The 24,289-nt window shown below is 36.0% G+C and overlaps 1 protein-coding gene across 50 annotated transcripts in view; it reads left to right on the forward strand.

The window, feature by feature from the left end:
* LOC105470926 (cytoplasmic linker associated protein 2) overlaps nucleotides 1–24,289 on the forward strand; it is a 220,733-nt gene that overhangs the window by 137,636 nt on the left and 58,808 nt on the right. For 22 of the 50 annotated variants that reach the window (XM_071090719.1, XM_071090725.1, XM_071090720.1 and 19 more), the window contains 6 exons: nucleotides 173–279; nucleotides 1,957–1,980; nucleotides 3,291–3,535; nucleotides 5,804–5,867; nucleotides 15,545–15,708; nucleotides 17,143–17,221. In XM_071090719.1, the coding sequence (XP_070946820.1) occupies nucleotides 173–279; nucleotides 1,957–1,980; nucleotides 3,291–3,535; nucleotides 5,804–5,867; nucleotides 15,545–15,708; nucleotides 17,143–17,221 (683 nt within the window). Of the gene's footprint in view, nucleotides 1–172; nucleotides 280–1,956; nucleotides 1,981–3,290; nucleotides 3,536–5,803; nucleotides 5,868–15,544; nucleotides 15,709–17,142; nucleotides 17,222–17,352; nucleotides 17,404–24,289 lie in introns of all 50 variants that reach the window. The other 28 variants (XM_071090727.1, XM_071090723.1, XM_071090728.1 and 25 more) reach the window with 3 other exon arrangements.

Genomic DNA, 24,289 nt, shown 5'->3' on the forward strand with positions numbered 1-24,289 from the left:
CCCTTTTATTTTGCCAAAAACTAAATGTGCCCAGAAAATACAATATTGCTTTTAAAATGCTTTGCCCCATTGGTTTTTTTTCCTTCCCCTGTAAGGGTCTTAAAGTCTCCCAACCTGACCCTGTTATATTTATGACTCCTTTAATTCTGTTTTCCTTCTTTTGATGATTTAGGTCCGGGTTACGGGATCAGCCAGTCAAGTCGACTGTCGTCTTCTGTTAGTGCCATGCGAGTCCTGAACACAGGTTCTGATGTGGAGGAGGCGGTAGCAGATGCCTTGGTACTCTTCTCCATTTTCTTATCATTATAAATGTTCCAATTATGAAACTATTGAATGAGTAAGCCGGTCCATCCATGTGGGAAAGGGGATGGGGAAAAATCAGTGATTAAATCTAAAGATAAAATGTGGACAGTGTAAAAAGCAGAACAATATAATTATTGATCTTTATTAATCAGAATTGTATACCACGGCCGAAATTACTGATGGGCTATCAGAAATATAAATATAGATGTCTTTAATATGGTAATATGTTTTATACACTGTAGTATACTTAAGGTAAGGGAGATAAATTATATAAATATGTACACTTAAAAGCATGTAATTTCAAGTCTAGCTTAAACTTTGGTATTTAGGGATTATTTTACTTTGGTGTTGGATTTTGTTTAGTCTTCTATCTGTGTTTTTTGAACTAAAATAAAGTACAACCTCGACAAATTATAATTAAGATACAATTATATCTTATAGTTAGATATAATTCATGATTCTTTATGTCTGACACATTAAACAGTGAGATTTAAAAACATGCTCTACAGATCCATGATAGCTTGTCAGAAGATTGCTATACATATATCATTGTTGTTTTTCTCACTTAAAATTATGTAAGAAGTAGCATTTTTTAAAATGTATATAATTGGCTTTGGCTAATTTCCCAAGTAAATTCAGTATCACTTCCTCTTTCAAATTATAATACTAATCCTATGTTTGAGAAACATTTACTCAGTTTCTTACCCAGAACTTATAAGAGATCTCATCTTTGTTTTGAAATTTAAAAAAAAATGTTTCCTAAAATTGTAGATCCCATCTTAACTAGTGTTGATATAATACAATGTTTGCCGCATAGATTTGAAAAGGCAAGTTTTTAAAAAGATTCATTGGTAATAGCTATAATTTATTGAATATCACATGTGTAGTTCTGTGCTAACCATTTCACTGTGCTGAATATTTCCCGTTACTTCAGCCACTTGATTATTTTTTATAAATATAATTAAGTAGGGACTTTGTTCTCCTCAGCATGGGATATATTGATCACATCTTGTTCTGATGATATTAAATTAATCAGATGTTTTTGATTTGCTATTCCTCATCCCTGTATCTCAAATCATGTTTTCTGGGTTTTTTCAATTGGATAATTTACCAGTTAAATTCTACTTACATAAATGTTATGAATTGATTGGCTTATTCTTGAACTATTACTTAGAACACTGAGATGGTGTGTTTGAATTATATGAGGAATGTTTAACTACCAAGGCTAAAGTTTGACTCCCAGTAATCTGATTCTGAGTACTTCCATTACTTGCAGAGCACAGAAGTTCCACTTACAACTACCAATTTTAAGGAAAAAACTTTCCAGCTAGTAAGCCTAATTTGTGCTGGAGAAGATCAGAAATACATTTAACTTTGGAAATGACAAAAGGATCCAAATAGGAAGAACATTTAGGTTTCTTTGAGAAAACTGGTTATGGGAATATTTTTGTAGCATCACTATTTCTCTTTGAACTAAAGAATATTGACAAGATTAAAGATAGAGCCTGCTAATAAGCAGTTCTTTGTACCTATGTGTGAAAAAAACGTAATGTTTCTGATCATAGGCATTGTTAATGCCGACTTCACTGTGCTGATTAGCAAAATGTTCTTCATTATTTTCAATTTTTCTCTTTAAAAATTTACTGCTCTCAGCTCTTAGGAGACATACGGACTAAGGTATAGACATTGCTATTTTCTGACATCTTATGATACGATAACTTTTTTTTCTTTCATCAATTTAACAAATGATGGTCTTCTATTAAAAATTAAAGTAGAAGTAAAATCCTTAGACATACATCTATTTTTCTGTAAATATGGTTATCAAAAGAGAGATACTGCTTGAATAATGTCCTCTGGAGGTGCTCATTCTTTCAGCTTGACTACTTCATACAAATGAAATGAGGTCATTCACACTGACATCTATAACAAAAGTGATCCTAGAGCTTAACACAAGAAACATTACCATTCAAAATTAAGCTAGTGTCTCTAAATCAATATAAGGTTTTTAGTGATGGAAACATCTCTTAAAACTATTTTGAATTAAATCGTGTTTTTTTAGATTTTAGACTTTGGATAACTTACTGCCACCTGGAACTATTTTAAATTATTGTGTTTAATCTGTTTCATAGACATCTTCACCACTCATCAACCAAAATTCAAATATCAGATAACATAAAGATTTGTTTTCAACTCTTTTAAGGAAATCTTAAAAAAACTATTTGTTCTTTCTCATTTCACTTGAAATATGCAAAGTATAACTGGCAGTTACATATATTAAATAAGATTTAGATGTAAAGAAATCAAAGGAATCTGAATATGCTTTCTTATGTTTATTGAAGTAAACAATATAGATACATTGAGAAAAGCATAGAGGGCTCTCAAGGAGTTTGCCTCCTTAAAATAATAGTAGACTAAATAGTTTTTCATCATTCTTTGTATTTTATTTCTCTAGGAGACATGAGGGTTGGGTACAAGGGAAGGAATAGTGGCAAGAGAAGTGGTAATGGAGGTTAAAGGAGAATAAAGAAAAGATAGAAAGACAGAAAAAAAATGGAACTTTATACATGGAAAATATTTTTCTGATCCATTATACTCTTTCTTTAAAAAGGTAATATTTTCTTCTTACCAACTCAGATTTCTAATACAAGTTCTGTTCATTTACATTCTAGTAGTTCTTGGTTTTTCATGAAAAGGGGAAAGGAAAAACCCAATTTTTTAGCACTTCCCACTTTACATATCTGAACTTCCATATAGTCTTATTCTGCTTCTACCACTTTCCATAGTTAAAGAATGTTTTACCTTCTGCTAACTTCTAAAACTTGTTTTCTGAAGGAAAACTGAATACTGACATTCTGTTATTACAATGATTAGGAGCATGCTTTGCATTGATTTTAAAACAAAAATCAATCCTTTTGTGGTCAGTAGAAATTATGAAATGCCAATGTATTCTTTTGGCCACTGCTAATGAGATTCTTGATGTATAACAGAAAAAACCAGCTCGAAGAAGATATGAATCATATGGAATGCATTCAGATGATGACGCCAACAGCGATGCATCTAGTGCTTGTTCAGAACGCTCCTATAGTTCTCGAAATGGTAGTATTCCTACATATATGAGGCAGACGGAAGATGTGGCAGAAGTCCTCAATAGATGTGCTAGTTCCAATTGGTCAGAAAGGAAGGAAGGCCTCCTAGGTCTGCAGAACTTATTGAAAAATCAGAGAACACTAAGGTGAGATGTTTTGTCTTATTTGACTTTGTTTCTATAATACTTTAGAGATACTGGTATAGAAACAGACTTGTCCTGAACTCATATGGTTGCATCAAAGTGTTTTTCCAAAGCTTCAGTCTTTGAGGACCATCTATACCTTCATTTACTTAAAAAAAAAAAAAAAAAAAAAAAAAAAAAATTGGTTGTTTTGTTTTGTTTTGTTTTTTTGAGATGGAGCCAGACTGGAGTGCAGTGGCACAATCTCGGCTCACTGCAAGCTCCATCTCCTGGGTTCATGTCATTCTCCTGCCTCAGCCTCCTGAGTAGCTGGGACTACAGGTGCCCGCCACCATGCCCGGCTAATTTTTTGTATTTTTTTAGTGGAGACGGAGTTTCACCATGTTAGCCAGGATGGTCTCGATCTCCTGACCTCGTGATCCGCCCTCCTCGGCCTCCCAAAGAGCTGGATTACAAACGTGAGCCACCGTGCCCAGCAATTGTTCTATTTAACAAAACATTTTAAAAGGAAACTTTTTATTCACACATAGAAATTAAATTTAAAATGTTATTACTTTTAATATTAAATAATAAAACTGGTTATTAAAATTTATTCCTGGTAAGTTTTTCAATGAGAGGAAGAATGTTTATGCTTATTTGGAAATGAAGATATATTCTTAGTGTGTGTGTAATATGTGAATTTTAGTGTAATACAAAGTTGAATTGGAAGGAATTTCTTTAAGAACAGATATTTGTTAATATTTTGGGTTTGGGGTTTTGTTTCCTTTGCTAATGGCATTATCATGTCTTTTTCCCCCTACTTGCTTTATTGTCCTTGTCTGTGTGATGTTTTAAACCTATAGTTGACCCCTTTGAGAACCTAGCTTCAGATATTTCATAGGGTTAAGCATGGTGGAATGTACAGGGTTACTTCCTGACTTGATACCTCTGAAATAAGAGTTTGATGTACTTACTTCCTGTGTATTTGTTTTAGGACATATTAGAACTATATAATTTAAAATAAATGTTTCTGTATTACCTAAATATATTTTCATGTGTGCATATCACACATCATGAATCACTGCAATCCACCATCATAATATTGTTCCCAGCCCATCAAGATTAAGTTAATATTAGATTCAGCATGCCATTTTAAATGACAAGGGAGTAGGCATAGTTTAGAATGATTTTAGCCCGTAAGCAGCAACATTTAAGAAAATGTCTTAACACCTAAAAGGATAGAATTCATGTGTTGATCATTTTAAATGGCAAGGGAGTAAGCATAGTTTAGAATGATTTTATCCCATCAGTAGCAACATTTAAGAAAACATCTTAACACTTAAAATGATAAAATTCATGTATTGGGAATGCCACATGTAAAATATCCTTCATCCCATTAATAAAGGATAATTGTATTTCTCTTCTTAACTTTTAACCTTTAAGATAGTGTGAGCTACAACAGAGTAATTGTTGTATTTAGTAACTTTGTATTTAGCCCTGACTAGGAAATCCCACAAATTTCTCAATTTTAGGGCTGATGTTTTTTAATGATTTCGTCGTCGTTTCTGATTTTTAAGAGATGAGCTCTCGCTTTGTCACCCAGGATGGAGTGCAGTGGCACAATCATTGTTCACTGCTGCCTTGAATTCATGGGCTCAAACAGTCCTCTCGCTTCAGCCTCCCAAGTAGCTGGGACTACAGGCATGCACCACCACACCCAGCTGATTTTTTTTTTTTCTTGTGACAGAGACTAACCCTGTCACCCAGGCTGGCGTACAGTGGTGCAATCTCAGCTCAGTGCAACCTCTGCCTCGCAGGTTCAAGCAGTTCTCCTGCCTCAGCCTCCCGAGTAGCTGGGATTATAGGCATGTGCCACCATGCCCAGCGCAGCTACTTTTTTGTATTTTTAGTAGAGACAGGGTTTCACCACGTTGGCCAGGCTAGTCTCAAACTCCTGACCTCCAGTGATCTGCCCACCTCAGCCTTCCGAAGTGCTGGGATTACAGACATGAACCACTGTGCCCGACCGACCATTCCCAACTGTTTTTGTTTTTTTTTTTTTTTTTTAATTTATAGAGACAGGGTCTTGCCATTTTGCCCAGGCTGGTCTTGAACTCCTGGGCTCAAGCGATCCTCTCACCTCGGCCTCCCAAAATGCTAGGATTATAGGTGTGAGCCACCATGCCCAACCTAACCTTTTTTTTTTTTTTTAAGAAAATTATGTGTAAAGTTACTTTTATATGACTTCTTGCTACAGCAAGATATTAATTAACCGCTGTATTATTTTGGCAGTCGAGTTGAACTGAAAAGATTATGTGAAATTTTCACAAGGATGTTTGCTGACCCTCATGGCAAGGTATGTTTTAGTATTTAAGATTATTTATTTCTATAGGGTATCATTTGTATATTGTCAAAGTAGAAACACTGTAGGCCATTCTTATTTTATTGTCCCAAAATGGCAGTAATATTTTCAAACATAATTAAAATTGTTTGGTATCATACATAATTTAGAAATTAATCTCTGGTAACTTTTTGAGCTTCTCCAATGATAGATGGTCTAAGACTGAAAATTAAAGGGGATACAGTTACAACTCATGTAATTTAGTCAAGTTGGTGTATTTTGTGTTACTAAGACTGTTTTAGTGTTTGTAAAAGACATAATTGGGGTAAGTTGAAAAAGTTTTTAACATTTTGTTTTTGTCTGTGATTAATTACAGCATTGATGTAAATATATTTCAATTTTAAAATAATAATTTTGTAGAAAAGAATTGTCATTAATTAACACAAAGGCACAAAATGTGGTTCCAGCCATAGTTTGGTGGTAATATAAGAGACATTTCTTACATTGAAATAGTCTGTAAAAATTTTCAGAACTTTGTTCATTTTTAATGTTGATTAAAACATATTTATTTAAGTACTTATATGTAATCTGCATGTGTACTGTGAAATTTTGGTTTACCTGGATGCATAGTGCTGTTATAAAACTGTGGTCACATATTCCGTTTCCAGCAGTATGTTTGACAATGGTGAAATCTTCCCTTAGGATACCAAATGTCTACAGGAGACTTTCTAACCTAAGTGAGAGGGAAATATGGCAAGGAAATGATAAGAAAAATATTAACGAATTTCACTTTACTGTTTATTGTCTTCACTTTATTGTTGCATATCTCATTTCCTCTTTTTTTTTTTTCCTATTTTTGGTATTTTCATTACTTACAACACTACTTAAAGATAATGAAATCCACTTTATACATAAACTAAAATCCAGCCAATGATTTAAATCCAGTGGGGGATATACTTATCTAAATAAATTGCTTATACTTTAAAACAATATTTTCAAAGATTATTCTATCAGAAGTTTTATTTATTTAAGGATAAAATATCCTATTAAAAGACAAAGAAGAAAATACATTTGGTAAAGTTTGTAACTTATAATTGAACATGCAGGTAACTGTACCATTCTATATTGATATTGCTATCACTGATTACAGCTGTAAGTCTTTAATGTAAAAATTTCTATAAATCCTGAACAAATTAACTGTTGATATTTTTAGTTGGCAATATAAGCCAAAGGACAAGACAGTTATTTGGGTTAACTTGTTTTATTAAACATTTAAATTAATAGTCTATTCAACTTTGAAATACATAGTTATTAAGCATCTTCAGTAATTCCTGCTACTGGAAGATATAAGACCAAAGCTAGATTATTTCTTGAAGTCACAGTTTTTGACTTTCTTTTAAGGCAATAATGCAGTTTGGTTGGATGCCATGATATATAGTGATAAAGACAAACATTTTTTTAAAAGATCAAATAGGAAAGCTGAGTTTAACACTGGTATAGAAACTTAACTGAGCACAAATGTTTGGCCTCTCTTAATACATGTGGAGAACCAGCTACTATTTTCCCTAGGATTGCATCAAATTTCTCTTCTTAGGGCTTTAAAGCAACATAAAATTCTTACCTACCCATCTGGTTTGTTTGTTTGATTTTGGTTTTTGTTTTTTAGTCAATTCTGTGAAGACAAATGTAATGGGAAGATTTTCATATTTTTGTGTGGCCGTTGATTGTCCATCAGAGACTCTGTCAATAATGTAATTCATTAAGGATAGACTAGACATGTCACCATCCTGTGCTGAGTTAAAAATGTTTGAGTTTTTAGGCCGGGCGCAGTGGCTCAAGCCTGTAATCCCAGCACTTTGGGAGGCCGAGACGGGCGGATCACGAGGTCAGGAGATCGAGACCATCCTGGCTAACACGGTGAAACCCCGTCTCTACTAAAATACAAAAAACTAGCCGGGCGAGGTGGCGGATGCCTGTAGTCCCAGCTACTCGGGAGGCTGAGGCAGGAGAATGGCGTGAACCCTGGAGGCGGAGCTTGCAGTGAGCTGAGATCCGGCCACTGTACTCCAGCCTGGGCGGCAGAGCGAGACTCCATCTCAAAAAAAAAAAAAAAAAAAAATTTGAGTTTTTGCATTGTATTCTGATATTTTTAAAATAGCTGCACCCCTCCCTTTTTAATGTATTTTTAGACCAACAGTTCCATCTTCAGAATCAAGCAACTTTTTTTGGTATCTTTTTTCTGAATGCAATCTTGTTCTATATCAGACTCAGCCACTATTTTCTGTAAATAATGTAGCTTTGCAGACCATAATGGTCTCTGTCCCAGCTACTCAATTATGCCATTATAGCACGAAGGCACCCTTAACAGGCAATAAATAAACAAATGTGTATGTTGGGTTGCAATAAAACTCTATTTGTGAACATTAGAATGTGAGGGTATGTGTGTGTGTGTGTGTGTGTAATTTTTTTTTTTTTTTTGATACAAGATCTCTTTCTGTCACCCAGGCTGGAGTACCGTGGCATGATCTTGGCTCACTGCTTCCGCCTCCTGGGTTCAAGCGATTCTCATGCCTCAGCCTTCCAAGTAGCTGGGCTTACAGTCATGTGCCACCACACTCTGCTAATTCTTTGTATTTTTAGTAGAGACGGGTTCTCGCCATGTTGGCCAAGCTGGTCTTGAACTCCTGGCCTCAAGTGATCTGAGGTGACAAGCCCATCTTGTCCCCCCAAAGTGCTGTGATGACAGGTGTGAGCCATCATGCCTGGCCATGTGTTTATATAATTTTCATGTGTCACTAAATACCCTTTTGATTGCTTTTAAAATCATTTTTTAAATGACTGTAAAAACTTTTTAAGAATTAGAAATAGCTTGCAGGCCATACGTTGCTGACCCCTGTCGTATATGATCAACTCTTTGTCATTGACACTAAAATAGAAACATATGTTCAGGAACCTATACCCTTGGAAAGCTGAAATTATTTGATGTCTGTAATTTGATAAATGAACTTTTTACTTCATATGCCCGTATAGAAACAAGTAATTAACCACAATATCTGTAAGACAATAATTTAGACCATAAATCAGCAAATGTGTTATTTTAAAGCCTTTTAGTATTTGTTATAAGTGAAGTAGTACAACAGATGTACTGCAAAATGGTAGGCTTTGGACATTATCTTGAGGGCAGTGAGCGGTCACTGAGTAGATGAGACGTACCTTTGGAAGCATTACTTCAGCAGTGTGAGGGAGAATTTAAAATACCAAGTATGGATAGTGAAGCTAGATTGCTTGGGTTCAAATTCTACCTCCAATTTATTAGCAGTATGTACTTTAATTATTAATTATTAATCTGTAAAACAGTTAATAGTAATATCCACCTCATAAGATTGTGATGATGATTAAATGAGTCAATATATGTAAACCCTTAGAACATACCAAGTACCATATATAAGTTTTTTAGAGATCAAATAAATTTTTTAAATTAAGGAGTTTGAGGCAGATTTTTATTTTGACTGCTCTGGATCCATTTTTTGCCCATCAGATGCAAGCAGTATCAGTTGCCAAAAGCTATCCCATATATTTTTGGCACTTGACTCTGGAAAGAACTGCCTTCACTGTGGTGCTTGCTTTGAATTGACATTTTATGGTATTTGTAACACTACCTCTTGAATCATAATGCTCTTAAGTCTTGGACAGCAAGGGTAGGAATTCAATCTGTGGCTACTAAAATGAGGCACAGTTGAATCTCCCGACAAGCATTCTAGGAAGCTCAGCTGCCTGCAGTCTTGGGATCAGGAGACCATAACACACATCTTACCTAGGGAAAATAAAAAGTACTATAGTTACTTTTATTACTTCCAATCAATAGTTATTGTTTCAAGCCTTCACAGAAATATTTTAACTTGTGAAAGTATTGCTTCTGAGAGGAGGAAAAAAAGAGAAAAGAAAGGAAAAAATTCTATAGACTATGCTTTGGAACCAAATGTTGGCCCTGTTCAGAAGTGGGAGTATGTATCTATTATTCTTGGATTCTTTTCAGATGTTTAACCTCAAGGATTGGTAGGGTCTGGAAAAGAAGAGTTTTTGTCTTTAGTTTTCTTAATTTTCCTGGCAAGGAGGTGCAAGAGAAACAAAATCATATGTTCTTCTCCCATACTATTCGTTTAAGTCTTGTTTTAAAAACTATTTTGAGTTTATCATAAAACTTTGAAAACATTTGTCACTTTTATTTTCTAAGTGTTTTTCTTCCATACAGGAACTTTGCATTGATGGCGACTAATTTGTGTGTTTTTCTTTTTTTTCTTTTTTTCTTTTTGCATGCTGTCCCCTGTGTTGGAACTCTCAATAGAGAGTAAGTTGGTTCAATATTTGTTGGAAACCTAACTTTACTGCATGACTGTGAAATTAACCCTTTTTCTCTGTTTTCTCTCCCGAAGAGTTCATGCAGTGTTGGAACCTTTGCAATCCACGAAATGCTATTTGCAGTTATGCAAACTATCATTCTGTTTGGAGATATGCTTTTTAATCTACTAATTAATCTAATTTGATTATGTTCTTCTGTTCTATATTTGATGACTGGCACACCTAAGATATAAGAGAGTTAAAGCAAAGTCTGCCTCAATTGTAATAGCTTGAGTATTTTAATTCTTTTCCAACAAATTATATTTATGAGATATGTGGGATAATAAATTGATTCTGTTGAAGATTGCTTCCATTGAATTATTTAAAAATGATTCTGAAGTTTCACAATTTTTTAAAAAAAATTTAACCCCTACCTTCCCACAATTGACATTTTATTAATGTCATTCCATAAAAGCAAACAGTGGATTATGGAATAGTAATTCTCATCTTTGTCTTCTGAAAGAAAATGTGAATCACTAGTATTATATTAGCATAGCCATTTTCCACTTTGTTCTTTAATCATAGATAAGGAAATGGGAGCATATTAACATCTGACAAGAACCCTTTTTATTAGGGCAATCAAGTAAGAAATTTTGTATATAATTTTCAACAAATTTTAGATATGGATAATGAAGATAGATCGGTGTATATGTATCTACATGTAAGTACAATTGACTTAGAGAGGGACACAGACCTCTGTGGAATCGAAAATCTATATATAATTTTTAACTCCCCAAAACATAACTACTAATAGCCTAGTGTTGACCAGAAACCTTACCAATAACACAATCAATTAACATATATTTTATTTATTATATGTATCATACAGTGCATTTTTTTTTTCTTTTTTTTTTGAGACGGAGTCTTGCTCTTTCGCCTAGGCTGAAATGCAATGGCTCAATCTCAGCTCACCACAACCTCCGCCTCCTAGGTTCAAGCAATTCTCCTGCATAGGGGGGATTACAGGCATGCGCCTACCACGCCCAGCTAATTTTGTATTGTAGTAGAGAGAAGGTTTCTCAATGTTGGCCAGGCTGGTCTCGAACTCCGCACCTCAAGTGAGCCACATGACTCGGCCTCCCAAAGTTCTGGGTTACAGGCATGAGCCACCACGCCTGGCCTATATACTGTGTTCTTATAATAAAGTAAACTAGAGAAAATAAAATGTTATTAGCCAGGCTCATGCCTGTAATCCCAGCACTTTGGGAGGCTGAGGTGGGCAGATCACCTGGGCTCAGGAGTTTGAGACCAGCCTGGCCAACATGCTGAAACCCTATCTCTACTAAAAATACAAAAAAATTAGCCAGGCATGGTGGCGCTGACCTGTAATCCCACCTATACAGAAGGCGGAGGCAGGAGAATCACTTGAACCTGGGAAGCGGAGGTTGCAGTGAGCCGAGATCGCACCAGTGCACTCCACCCTGGGTAATAGAGTGAGACTCCGTCTCAGAAAGAAAATAAAATGTTATTAAAATTACAAGGAAGAGAAAATATATTTACTTACTAATTATTAGGTGGAATGGATCACCATAAAGATCTTCATTATTGTCATCTTCACCTTGAGTAGGCTAAGGAGGAAGAGGAGGGGTTGGTGTTGCTATCTCAGGGGTGGCAGAGGTGGAAGAAAATCCACGTATAAGTGGACCCACACAGTTTAAAAGCATGTGGTTCAAGGGTCACCTGTGTATGTGTGTGCATATGATCATTTACTAAGTACCATTGATAGGATATAAGCATTTTTGAAAAATAATAGTACAGGCTGGGCACATGGCTCACATCTGTAATCCTAGCACTTTGGGAGACTGAGGTGAGAGGATTGCTTAAGGCTGGGAGTTTGAGACCAAGCTGGGCAACAAAGGTAGACCCCATCTGTACAAAACTAAAAAAATTAACTGGACATGATGGTGCATACCTGTAGCCCTACCTACTGAGGAGGCTGAGGTGGGAAGATCGCTCGAGCCCAGAGGTTTTAGGCTGCAGTATGCCATGATCGTGCCAGTACACTGCAGACTGGGTGATAGAGTGACTGTCTCAAAAGCAATAACAAAATTTTAAAAATAGTACAATTTCTTATGTAGAGTACAGCAACTAACATGTCCACATTTTTATTTAGCTACTCATGTTTTATAACCAAAAAATATTTCTACTTAGGAAACTCAGAGACGTCTTCTTGAAGAAAATGGATCTTAACAGAACATGAGCTTCGGATATGTCAGTGTGAGAATAAAGGCTTATTGGAAGTAGCTAGCCTGAGTCCAGAAAAAGAAGTGGGAGATGCTAGAAAGTTTATGGGAAATAAGAAGTTAATCTTGGCTCGAATAAAGGGAAGGTCTTCCCTTGCATTGAAGAAAAAGGGTTGGATATATGAGATGGGTTCAAGGATAAAGAGTTTATGTTTCCAGATAGCCCAAGATCAATTTGGAGTTAGAAACTTGTCTAAGTATTTTAGACATTATCTTATAGACAGTGAAGGGACATTAAAGGATTTTGTTTCCATCCAAAGAATGATACCACAATCTGATGATGACAAACATGAGTTGACAAACTACAGCCTGCAAGCCATATCTTTCCTGCTTACTGTTTTTGTGAATAAAGTTATATTGGCACACAGCCATGCTTATTTGTTTATGTGGTGTCAGTGGCTGTGCTAAATGGCAAAGTTGAGTAGTTGCGATAGAGACCATATGGCTTGCAAAGCCCTAGGATATTTACTATCTGGCCTGTTACAAAAATGGTTTACTGACCCCTGGTATACAGAAAATATAAAACTAAAGTCAGGCTACTACAGAAATCCAGATCTGAGGTCAGAAAGGTTTGGTGCCTTTAGTGATGGTGTGGTAAACAGATTTGGAGGAGGTCAGGAAAAAGCTGTTCTAGAGGTTCTGAGGCCTCATGGGATAGATCAGAGAGACTATGTCAAGTAGGTCACACTTATGATAAAAAGAGAACCAGGATGAAGACATGCAAAAGGAGAATTCCTGGCAAACAGAAAGAAGGGAAGTAAGAGGAAAGCCGTGTCAAGTTACAGAACGGCCAAACATACTAAACTTAATGAAGACGCTGTTATACATCACGATTAGAAAGTAATTGGTGGGAGCAATAGGATGGAAACAGAGAGATAATTTATTGGGATGACTTCTGCATCTGTAAGCAAAGGATTTAGGTAGAGAATAAAAGAGTAAAGATAGAGGAGACCATGTTTTAGAGAGCAAGAATATAAAGTAGAAAGATTAGCCTTAAAATGAAGAAAATCACTTCTTTCTTGAAGAAATGATGATTAGAAGGATAGGTATAGAGGAAATCAAATTGAGGGAAGAGTCAATGGAGAATTTCATGTTGAATGACAATAAAGAAGATAAGTTAGGTCATCTGGTAATAGAGTGGATGGGCACAACTGAAAACCAAGTGACCTAGCTTTAAGTCCTGGCCTAGCTATTAACCATCTGTGAAACATTGGGCAGGTCATGTAATTCTCTGGTTCCCTGTTTCCTCATCCATAAAATAGGAGGGTTGACCTAGGCATTCTAATGTCTGTGATTTTCAGAATGGATTTTCATATAGGAAAGCTTGAGGTTGTAATCTTCAGGAGCATAGACAAGTGTTGAAACAAGGGTGAAAGTGAAACAAAGAATAGGATAATGGTGTCCTAGTAAATGAGCTTTGGGGGAGAGCCAGGAAGCTCTGATTTGTAGTGTTTGCCCATTTCTGAGATGTGAATACCCCATCCACTTCGCAAAATTCCTGAATATTTAACAGTTGACTGTCTAGACAGGTGCAAACTGAAGCCAGCACATCACTGAACAGATTTGCTAGGTAACAATAAGAATGAGTACCAGATTAGTTACATGCATTTGTCATAGACTAGGTCTAGTGAAGTTCCTTGACAGTATTCGTGGCCCTCAGGAGAAGGCCAGAGACAGTTTAATGAAGCAGTTGGCCAAGTTTGGAATCTAAGAGAATCCAAGTTCTTGGGGGATTGTTGGGGTAGGGGTGGGACAAGAGTTAAAGGAATCCACACTGAGTAGGAACATTGTTGAAGCACACACTGCCTGGGGACCAGAGAATACTCAAAAATTTAATTATAGTTTCTACTGTTACCAGTATAGTGCGTCTTAAGCAAATAGCTAAAGTATATTTTTATTTTTAACTCAATTTAAATGTTGAAGCTTAATTACAATTCTGATAAAGAAAATCCTTCATTTCTAAAGAGAAAAAAACAAGAGTTCATCTATAACTGTATAATGGGAATTCAAGAAATAAAATATACATTGAGAGCAAAACCCTTAGTTCTCAAGTTAACATATTTACTTTTTGAGATTAACTTGAAAAGTTAACAATTTTAAGATTTTTTTAACCCATAGTTTTTAATCTATGATTAAAATGTTTATTATAATTTGTCCAGTAATACATTGTGGCTGACAGAGTTTTTTCTTCTTTACCTAGAAACTAATTTTCCAGTATGGTATTGACTATCTTATAAAGAGATACAGCCTTGATAAAGGTCCCTTTTCACAAGTATTTTAATGAGCTGCATCACTTATAAACATTATCTTTCCTTCACTATAATAATTTTTTTCTACCTTATAAAAATGTGTAAACCAATAGATTAATATTGGAAGTAAGTAAAAAACCCATAAATGGATATGGAGACTAATAGTATGCCATCTCGGACTTTTTAAAAATCACTAAAATTTAGATGTAGACATTGATCTTGGATTTATTTTATTTTAGATGGAGTTACAATTGAATCATTTAAAATTACCATTGAGGCAGTTTTAATAAATAATATATCCCATACCAAATTATTTGTGACAGTTGTCATTTTGAGAAGTCTGAGGATTCTCTAATTAGTCTATTATGCCAGGTAAATTTTATACTTTAAGGTCATTGTAGTCTTCTCATTTACTCAGTACCACTCTTCGGAAGAACTGAGAGTTAGTGAAACTATAGTTTTTTCCCCTACATTTTATAGAAAACAGATTTCACTTTAACCAGTTTAAGCTGTGGCATCATTGATAATATTAGGTGTGCCAGCCATTATGGCCAAACTTTCTTTACCAAGTGATGCTGCATGGAATAGCTAATTGTCGAACTTCTGCAGAAGTTGGATAACAGTTCAAATGTACTCTTGTATCACAGAGTCCAATGAAAAGCAAGAGAGATTGTTTTTCCGCTTGGCTGCCAAACGCTGTGCCTCTGATTCCTGTGTTCCTTTCTATATTCATTTTGAATTGAACATAGAGGTCAATATTTCCTCTTTTTTTCTCCCTACCTCTCCCCTTTATCAACTGTAGGTATTCAGCATGTTTTTGGAAACGCTAGTGGATTTCATACAAGTCCACAAAGATGATCTTCAAGATTGGTTGTTTGTACTGCTGACACAACTACTAAAAAAAATGGGTGCTGATTTGCTTGGATCTGTTCAGGCAAAAGTTCAGAAAGCCCTTGATGTTACAAGGTAATATTTTTTTCATATATTTCAAGTTAACCTGATAATAACTAGGAATATCTAACCCCCATATTAATAGTTCAGATTTCTGAGTCCCTTTGAACAATTTAGATTGCATGGACTCCATTTGAAGATTGTTAATTATGCCCACTCATATCGTATATTTAACGCAACATTTTTCCTTGGGTCAAGCCCTGCATTTCTTTTATAAAAATTGTATTAATATTGGTTGACTAGTTCAAGGTGGTGTTTTATCTTAATTGATATATCAGCAGCTGGGCATGGTGGCTCACACCTGTAATCCCAGCAGTTTGGGAGGTTGAGGCAGGCAGCTCACTTGAGGTCAGGAGTCTGAGACCAGCCTGGTCAAAATGGTGAAACCGTATCTCTACTAAAAATACAAAAATTAGCCAGGTGTGGTGGCAGGCATCTGTAAGCTCAGCTACTCGGGAGGCTGAGGCAGGAGAATCGCTTGAACCCGGGAGGTGGAGGTTGCAGTGAGCTGAGATTGTGCCACTGCACTCCAGCCTGGGCAACAGAGCGAGACTCTGTCTCAAAAGAAAAAGTAAAAAAAAAAGGTATTGGCAAAGTAAGGTTGAAGATTGAAGATTTTATTTAGTCTACTATAAAAAGTATTTTCTGTGTATTTAAACAATGTTTTATTATGCATTTAAATATTCTAAATCTCTTTTCAGAAGGTTTTGAACCAATGATACAGTTCTACTTTCTTGTGTAGATTGTTGAAATAAGAAACACTTATTTCAAATATCTGTTTACTAGGTTGAGATGAGTCAGAATTCAGATTTTAGGTGTAGAGAAACATTTCTGAGAATGTTAAGCTTTTTGCTGAATACATTTTTCTGATTAAATCTATAGTTGAGGCAAGATAGGCTATTATTTACTGTAGTGTTGCTTTTTGTTTGTTTGTTTGTTTGGGACGGAGTTTTGCTCTTGTTGCCCGGGCTGGAGTATAATGGCGTAATCTTAGCTCACCGCAACCTCTGCCTCCTGGGTTCAAGTGATTCTTCTGCCTCAGCCTCCAGAGTAGCTGGGATTACAGGCATGCACCACTATGCCTGGCTAATTTTGTATTTTTAGTAGAGACTGGGTTTCTCCATGTTGGTCAGGCTGGTCTCGAACCCCCGACCTCAGGTGATCCGCCCACCTCAGCCTCCGAAAGTGCTAGGAATACAAGCATGAGCCATTGCGCCCAGCCTGTGGTGTTGCTTTTTAACCCAGTACTGAGTACAAATTCAGATGTTCATATTCTTCTGAGGATGCATTTATTGTATACTATACCAGATGGTTTATACCACATGCAGATACTACTTTCATGGATGTTTTTTGGATGACATTATGTTTGGTATTAAGCATAGTCTTTTGCTATTACATGCGTACTTGCTAACTAAATTTTTGTTTTGCTTTGCTTTGTTCTCGTTTCAGAGAATCTTTTCCAAATGATCTTCAGTTCAATATTCTAATGAGATTTACAGTTGATCAGACCCAAACACCAAGCTTAAAGGTAAAAATTTGAGATCTTTTGAAGACATTATAAGGAATTGAAATATTTATTAATAAAGTTATGTTGATATTTGTATTTCTGTCACATGAGAAGCTGTTCAATCAGTGGGTTTTGTTTTTATAAACTTTCAGACAGTCAAGCCAGCACTTCGGGACCAGCTTCACTCTTTTTGGAGCTCCAAGGTTTTATTGTTTTTGTTTTCATTTGCATTATTTCTTTTCTTAACTCTCTGCAGTGTTTGCATCTATATTCAACTACTAACCTTTGTAAGCCTTTTACGCATGCACATATTTGATTTCAAATGTTATTTAAATGCAATGCCAGGCTCTGAGTCTTTTGGAGAAACTTAATGGTAATACACATTTGGAAGGCATCACAGTATTGCCATCTAACCCTAAGCTGGTAATGCAAACGCACTCTATAAAGTCTTATCTAATTTTATGTTTGTGATTTCCCATTACTTTTTTTTTTTTTTTAAGTGTCAGGCATTTTAACAGGTATTTTAGGCAAAATGTCAGTTTTGCCTATGTATTAACTAAACACAAATTTTTAAATTTAACCTCAGTCCCTTTCTTCAATTATCCTTAACTGAAATAGTAAGTTTTTTTCTGATGTATGCGTAACATTTGGAATTATAATTAACTTTCTCATTTGTTACATACACACATTTTCCAGTTAATGTGAAAACTAAGTGGATTCCAATTTGTGATTTAAAATGATGATTAAATTTTACATAAAAGAAAAAAATTAATGTACAAGAATAGCTCGTGAATTCTTTACTAAAGGGTTTTTTTAGTGAGTTTTATTAAATGAGATTAAAGTCAGGGAAATAACAAGCATATGTACTTACACAAGTCCTTTATTTTTCTGCTCTATCCTGCACGAAACATATTTCTACAAGCATTACTGCCCAGGATTGATTTTTCCCTTAAGTTTCTGAATGCAATTGTGCCTCAGAATCACAATTATGTTTCTTATCAGGGTTGACTTTGTAAACCGAAAAGTGTCTGAGACAAGTCTCAATCAATTTAGAGTTTGCCAAGATCAAGGATGCATCCAGGAGAAAGAGATACAAGCTACAGTAGGGTCTGTGGCCTGTGCTTTCTTCCAGAGAAGGCTTTGAGGACTTTAATATTTGAAAGAGAAAGAGCCAGCAGAAGGGGAAAGAGGAACAGTCAGGCATTCATCTAGTGTTCAGTAAATCTGATCTTACATAAGAGAAAGTAAACATAGAGTAGAGGAAGAAGTCAAATATGTGTTTGTCTCTGGGTGAGTGGGGGATGATTTCTAGTCTCATCATTGTCCTCTACCTGTGAAGATAAACTGTTAATTTACATTGTCAGCATGAGGGAGACCACCTGAAGAGCTGTGTAGCCTTCTATCTTGCAGCTGTCTGTGTATGAACAAATGGGAGGCAGTTTTTTGGATGACTCAGTTCCCAAGCCTAACTTTTCCCTTTGGCATAGGCCATTTTATTTTCCTTTCACAACTTACACTCAGTATAATGTTGTTTTCTTAGAACTGCTAGGGGAAAGAGGTTTCATCTGTTTGATTTTGAAAAGGGACTTGCAGAAGAGTAATTTACTTGATATTATTAATAGATATTTTTGAACTCAAAATGACCAAGGCATTGTGCTAGGTGTTCCTGGGAATATAAAGTTTGTAATTTTATCATTATTAACTATAATATATAATAAACTCTAAACAGTAATAAAAGTTATGATATAGGTACCTGTAGTGGTGTTCAGGTGCTACTGAAATGTATGTAGAGTTAACTAGGTGTGGTAGTTCATGCCCATAGTCCTAGCTACTCAGGAGGTGAGGCAAGAGGATTGCATGAACCGAGGAGTTGAGGTTACGGTAAGCTCTAATCACACCACTGCACTCCAGCCTGGGAGCCTCTTTTTTAAGAGACAGAGTGAGACCCTGTCTGTTAAAAAAAAAAAAAAAAAAAAGAAAGAAAAAAGAAGAAGTAAAGAAAGAAAAAAAGTAGAAAATGTATATAGAGATGTTTCATGGGCCAGTGCAAATGAAGGTCTAAACCAGCTTAAATAAGGGTGAGGCTGGACACAGTGGCTCACACCTGTACTCCCAGCACTTTGGGAGGCTGAGGCAGGTGGATCACTTGAGGTCAGGAGTTTGAGACCAGCCTGGCCAACATGGAGAAACCCTGTCTCTACTGAAAATACAAAAATTTACCAGGGGTGATGTTGGGCGCCTGTAGTCCCAGCTACTTGGGAGGCTGAGGCAGGAGACATCGCTCAAACCCAGGAGGCGGAGGTTGCAGTGAGCCAAAATCATGCCACTGCTTTCTAGCTTGGGAGACAGAGTGAGACTCGGTCTCAGAAAAGCAAATAAATAAAAATAAGGTGTTGATAGTTGAGTTCAGAGGGAGAATAAGTTGCAGGAGACTTGAAGAGAAAGACAAAGCAAAGATTAAAATAAGATATGCACAAATTAAAATTAACTTTCCTATTGGAAAATATTATACTGGAAACTGGAATCACAAGATTGTTTCTCTAAAAGCCTAAGTTATTTATAAATACGTATTTAATATAGATAATAGATATATTAGCAAATCCATGAAGGAAAATCACTTTTTGGCTGGGCATGGTGGCTCAGGCATCTGATCCCAGCACTTTGGGAGGCCGAGATAGGTGGATCATCTGAGGTCAGGAGTTCGTGACCAGGCTGGCCAACATGGTGAAACCACGTCTCTACTAAAAATACAAAAAGTTAGCCGGGCGTGGTGGCATGCACCTGTAATGCCAGTTACTCGGGAGGCTGAGGCAGGAGAATCGCTTGAACCCAGGAGGTGGAAGTTGCAGTGAGCCGAGTCTTTGCCACTGCCCTCTAGCCTGGATGACAGAGTGAGACTCCATCTCAGAAAAAAAAGAAAATCACTTTTCAACTCTTACATCAGTGTTTAGAATAGCAGGGAAAAGTTATATTGGAGCCATACCTTATGCCAAAAATAAAACCAGCTTTCAAGTGGGTGACAGGATTATGTATAAAAATTTTTAACAGATTATAGAAAACCACATGTAACTTGAGTATCAGATCTAGAAAATTTTTTTATTTATCTTTCAGATAAATGATGGACGTTTATATAAAATTTTACATCTCTTTTCGAGTGTAATGTGATTACATGTCAAGAGGAAGAAATGGGGGGAAATGGCAATACAAAGTGATTTTATTTGAATTAGTAATACTTTAAAGATGAATGTAATTTTTGCTGACCTCTTTTTCTGGGTTTCACAAACAAATTAAAGAATTTCACATCCCTTAGCAGCTAGATTGTTTTTCCTTCTCTGAAAAAGAATGCATGTTTGCTGTGTTAAAATTATAAACTAGGTATAATCTAGTAAAATATCCTGATAAATATACATGTTCAAATGATTATATATGTATTGTGGTTATGTTGCCTGTTAGTATAGTAAACACATACTTTCTGTGAAACCCTTGTAAAATTTTGCATGACGATAAATTGCCAAGGCACTGCATTAATTGAATCTCACATAGTGTTAATAAATATATTCAGTTATCGATGGTGGCAAATTATAAACAAAATATATTGATGTTCATTTTTTGATTTAACATAGTCATCTTCCATCTATTAACACTGAGAGAGGATGACATTGCTTCAGGAATTCAGAATATTGGCCCGGGAATGGTGGCTTTTACCTGTAATCCCAACGCTATGGGAGGCCAAGGTGGGCAGATCACTAGAGCCCAGGAATTCGAGACTAGCCTGGGCAACATGGCAAAACCCCATCTCTACAAAAAAAATTTTTTAATTAGCTGGACGTGGTGGTGCATGCCTGTGATCTCAGCTACTCGGGAAGCTAAGGTGGGAGGATCACTTGAGTTGGGATGTCGAGGCTACCAGTGAGTTGAGATCACACCACTGCATTCCATCCTGGGTGACAGAGTGAGACCTTATCTCAAAAAAAAAAAAAAAAACCAGAATATTATGTGCTATCATAATTTAATTGTGCCTGGTACTTTAAAACTAACCAGAAATCTCTTTTCCTGTCTACTACACATTTCTGATGGCTAATAGGTTAACTTTTGGTTTTTTCAATAAATTTATTTAAAGTTAAAAAATATGCCTTTTAATTGACAAGTAAAAATTCTATATATTTATGGCATATAACATGTTTTGATATATGTATACATTGTGGAATGGCTAAATCAAGTTATTTAACATTTGTATTACCTCATAAGTGTATCTTTTTTTGTGGCGAGAACACAAAATTCACTCTTTTATCAATTTTCAAATATACCATATATTGTTCTTAACTATAGTCACCATGATGTACAGGTCTCTTTTTGTTGTTGCTGATTATTTATCAAGAGAAACTGTTTCTTACCCCACATATTCATAATTCATAGTTCAGAAACACAAGTTAGTTACAAACTTCTAGATCATTCAGCCTGAAGAAATTCTTTATATTCCATAATCCCTTTGCACCCTGGAAGATACCAGCCTTTCTCATCTCCTCAAAATCTTTCATGGAATCATAATTTCCATAGAAATCTTCATGTGCCTTCTTTCCTGGTTTAGCTACAGCAAACTTATAAAGAGCTGCTACCCCCAGGGATACAATGAATGCTCCTACAATATGAAATTGCAGACATTTGGCCAGAAGACCGTGCATCTGAGATTTCATCATAGCACTGGGAGCCATGGTAGTTGCTGTCCTTGATATCTATGTCAGCCTCTACACCAACATCTTCCTGGCTGATGGAGAAATCGTATCTCTTAAACCTATTACTCCTGTCTAACTAAAATGCTGTGCCTTTTGACCAACATCTCTCCAGTCCCCTACCCTCCATTTTACTCTCTGTTTCTATAAATTTGACTTTTTTTTGCATGCTGCTTGTAAATGAGATCATACAGTATTTGTCTATGTCTGGCTTATTTCATTTAACATATTGTCCTCCAGGTTTATCTTCATTATCACAAACAACAGAATTTCCTTTATAAGGCTGACTAGTATTCCATTGTGTATATATATACACCACAGTTTCATTATCTTTTCAGCCATTGATAGACACTTACGTTGATTACTTTTTTTTTTCCTGAGGCAGAGTTTCGCTCCTGTTGCCCAGGCTGGAGTGCAGTGGTGTGACCTCAGTTCACTGCAACTCCGCCTCCCAGGTTCAAGCGATCTCCTGCCTCAGCCTCCCGAGTAGCTGGGATTACAGGTGCCCACCACCACGCCCAGCTAATTTTTGTATTTTTAGTATAGACAAGGTTTTACCACTTTGGCCTGGCTGGCCTTGACCTCCTGACATTAGGTGATCCGCCTGCCTCGGCCTCCCAAAGTGCTGGGATTACAGGCGTGAGCCACTGCGCCTGGCTGATTCCATATCTTGGTATTATGAGTAATGCTGCAGTGAACATGGAAGTGCAGATGTCACTTCCACATTGTGATTTCATGTCCTTTGGGTATATACCCACTATGGAATGCTAGATCATATGGTGGTTCTATTTCTAATTTTTTGAGGAACCTCCATATTATTTTCCATAATGGCAGTACTAATTTACATTTCCACCAGCATTGTGGAAGAGTTTCATTTTCTCCACATCATCACCAACACTTATCTTTCATCTTTTTGATAACAGTCATTCTAACAGGTGTGAGGTGAATATCTCAAATGTGGTATTAGTTTGCCTTTCCCTGATGAATACTGATATTGATCATTTTTCCATACACCTGTTGGCCATTTGTATGTCTTTCTTTGAGAAATGTCTATTCGGATCCTTTGCCCATTTTCTAAACAGTTTATTTGTTTTCTTGCTATTGAGTCATGTGAGTTTCTTACATATTTTGAATGTTAACCGCTTATCAGATGTATGGTTTACAGTACAATATTTTCTCCCATTTTGTAGTTGTCTCTTCACTCTGTTGATTGTTTCCTTTGCTGTGCAGAAGCTTTTTAGTTTGATGTAATCTCATTTGTCTATTTTTGCTTTTGTTGACTGTGTAGAGTTATAAATACTTCTTAAAATTCGTTATGAAAGAAAAATGTAATTTGATCTCTTTTTTTAACTGGAAGGAGGAAGGGAAAAATGTACACGTGTCAGAACCTTATTTTAATATTTTACTCCCGTGAATTTATTCAGTATGGCACTTCCCAGAGACCTTATTTCGCCTGAGTGACAAAAATGACATTAAAATCAATACTAAGGGAAGAAAAAACATAGAAAAACATATTACCTTTAAATTTGACAATTTCTTCTCAAGTTTCAATCATACATTTAAACCTTCGTTATTCTAAGTCAGCAAATTAGCATTTAATATGTGTTCAGCATCCTTGCTGTATCCAAGGACTGTGTACTGTGTCATGTGCTGTTTCTTAAGTGCCCAGGTAGAACATGGTGACTTTAGTTAATAACAATGTATCGTATACTTGAAAATTGCTAATGAGGGGATATGGAATGGGGAGCTGTAGGTCAAAGTGTACATAGTTGCAGATCTATAGGATGAATAAGTCTAGAGATCTAACAGACAACATGAAGACCATAGTTCATAATATTGCGTTATATGTGGGATTTTTGCTAAAAGAGTAGATTTTAGGTGCTCTTGCTACACACACAAAAGGGGTAACTGAGATAATGGATTCATTGATTTGCTTGACTATAAGAAACATTTCACTATGTATATGTATATCAAAACTTGTACACATTAAATATATAAAACTTTAAAATTGAATTTATAAAAAGAAAATTGCCAAGAGAATAGATTTTAAGTGTTCTCACCACAAAAAAAATAAGTATATGAAGTAATGCATTTATTAATTAGCTCAATTATAGCCATTCCACAGATACATATATTTCAAACATCTGCCTTCCGTGCACCTACACATCAAGAATTACTGGGAGAATAGGCCGGGCACGGTGGCTCATGCCTGTAATCCCAGCACTTCGGGAGACTGAGGTGGGCAGATCATGAGGTCAGGAGTTCGAGACCAGCATGGCCAACATGGTGAAACCTCATCTCTGCTAAAAATACAAAAAATTAGCTGGGTGTAGCGCCTGTAATCCCAGCTACTCGGGAG

The sequence above is a fragment of the Macaca nemestrina genome, chromosome 2, assembly GCF_043159975.1.
Source record: "Macaca nemestrina isolate mMacNem1 chromosome 2, mMacNem.hap1, whole genome shotgun sequence".
Taxonomy (NCBI): domain Eukaryota; kingdom Metazoa; phylum Chordata; class Mammalia; order Primates; family Cercopithecidae; genus Macaca; species Macaca nemestrina.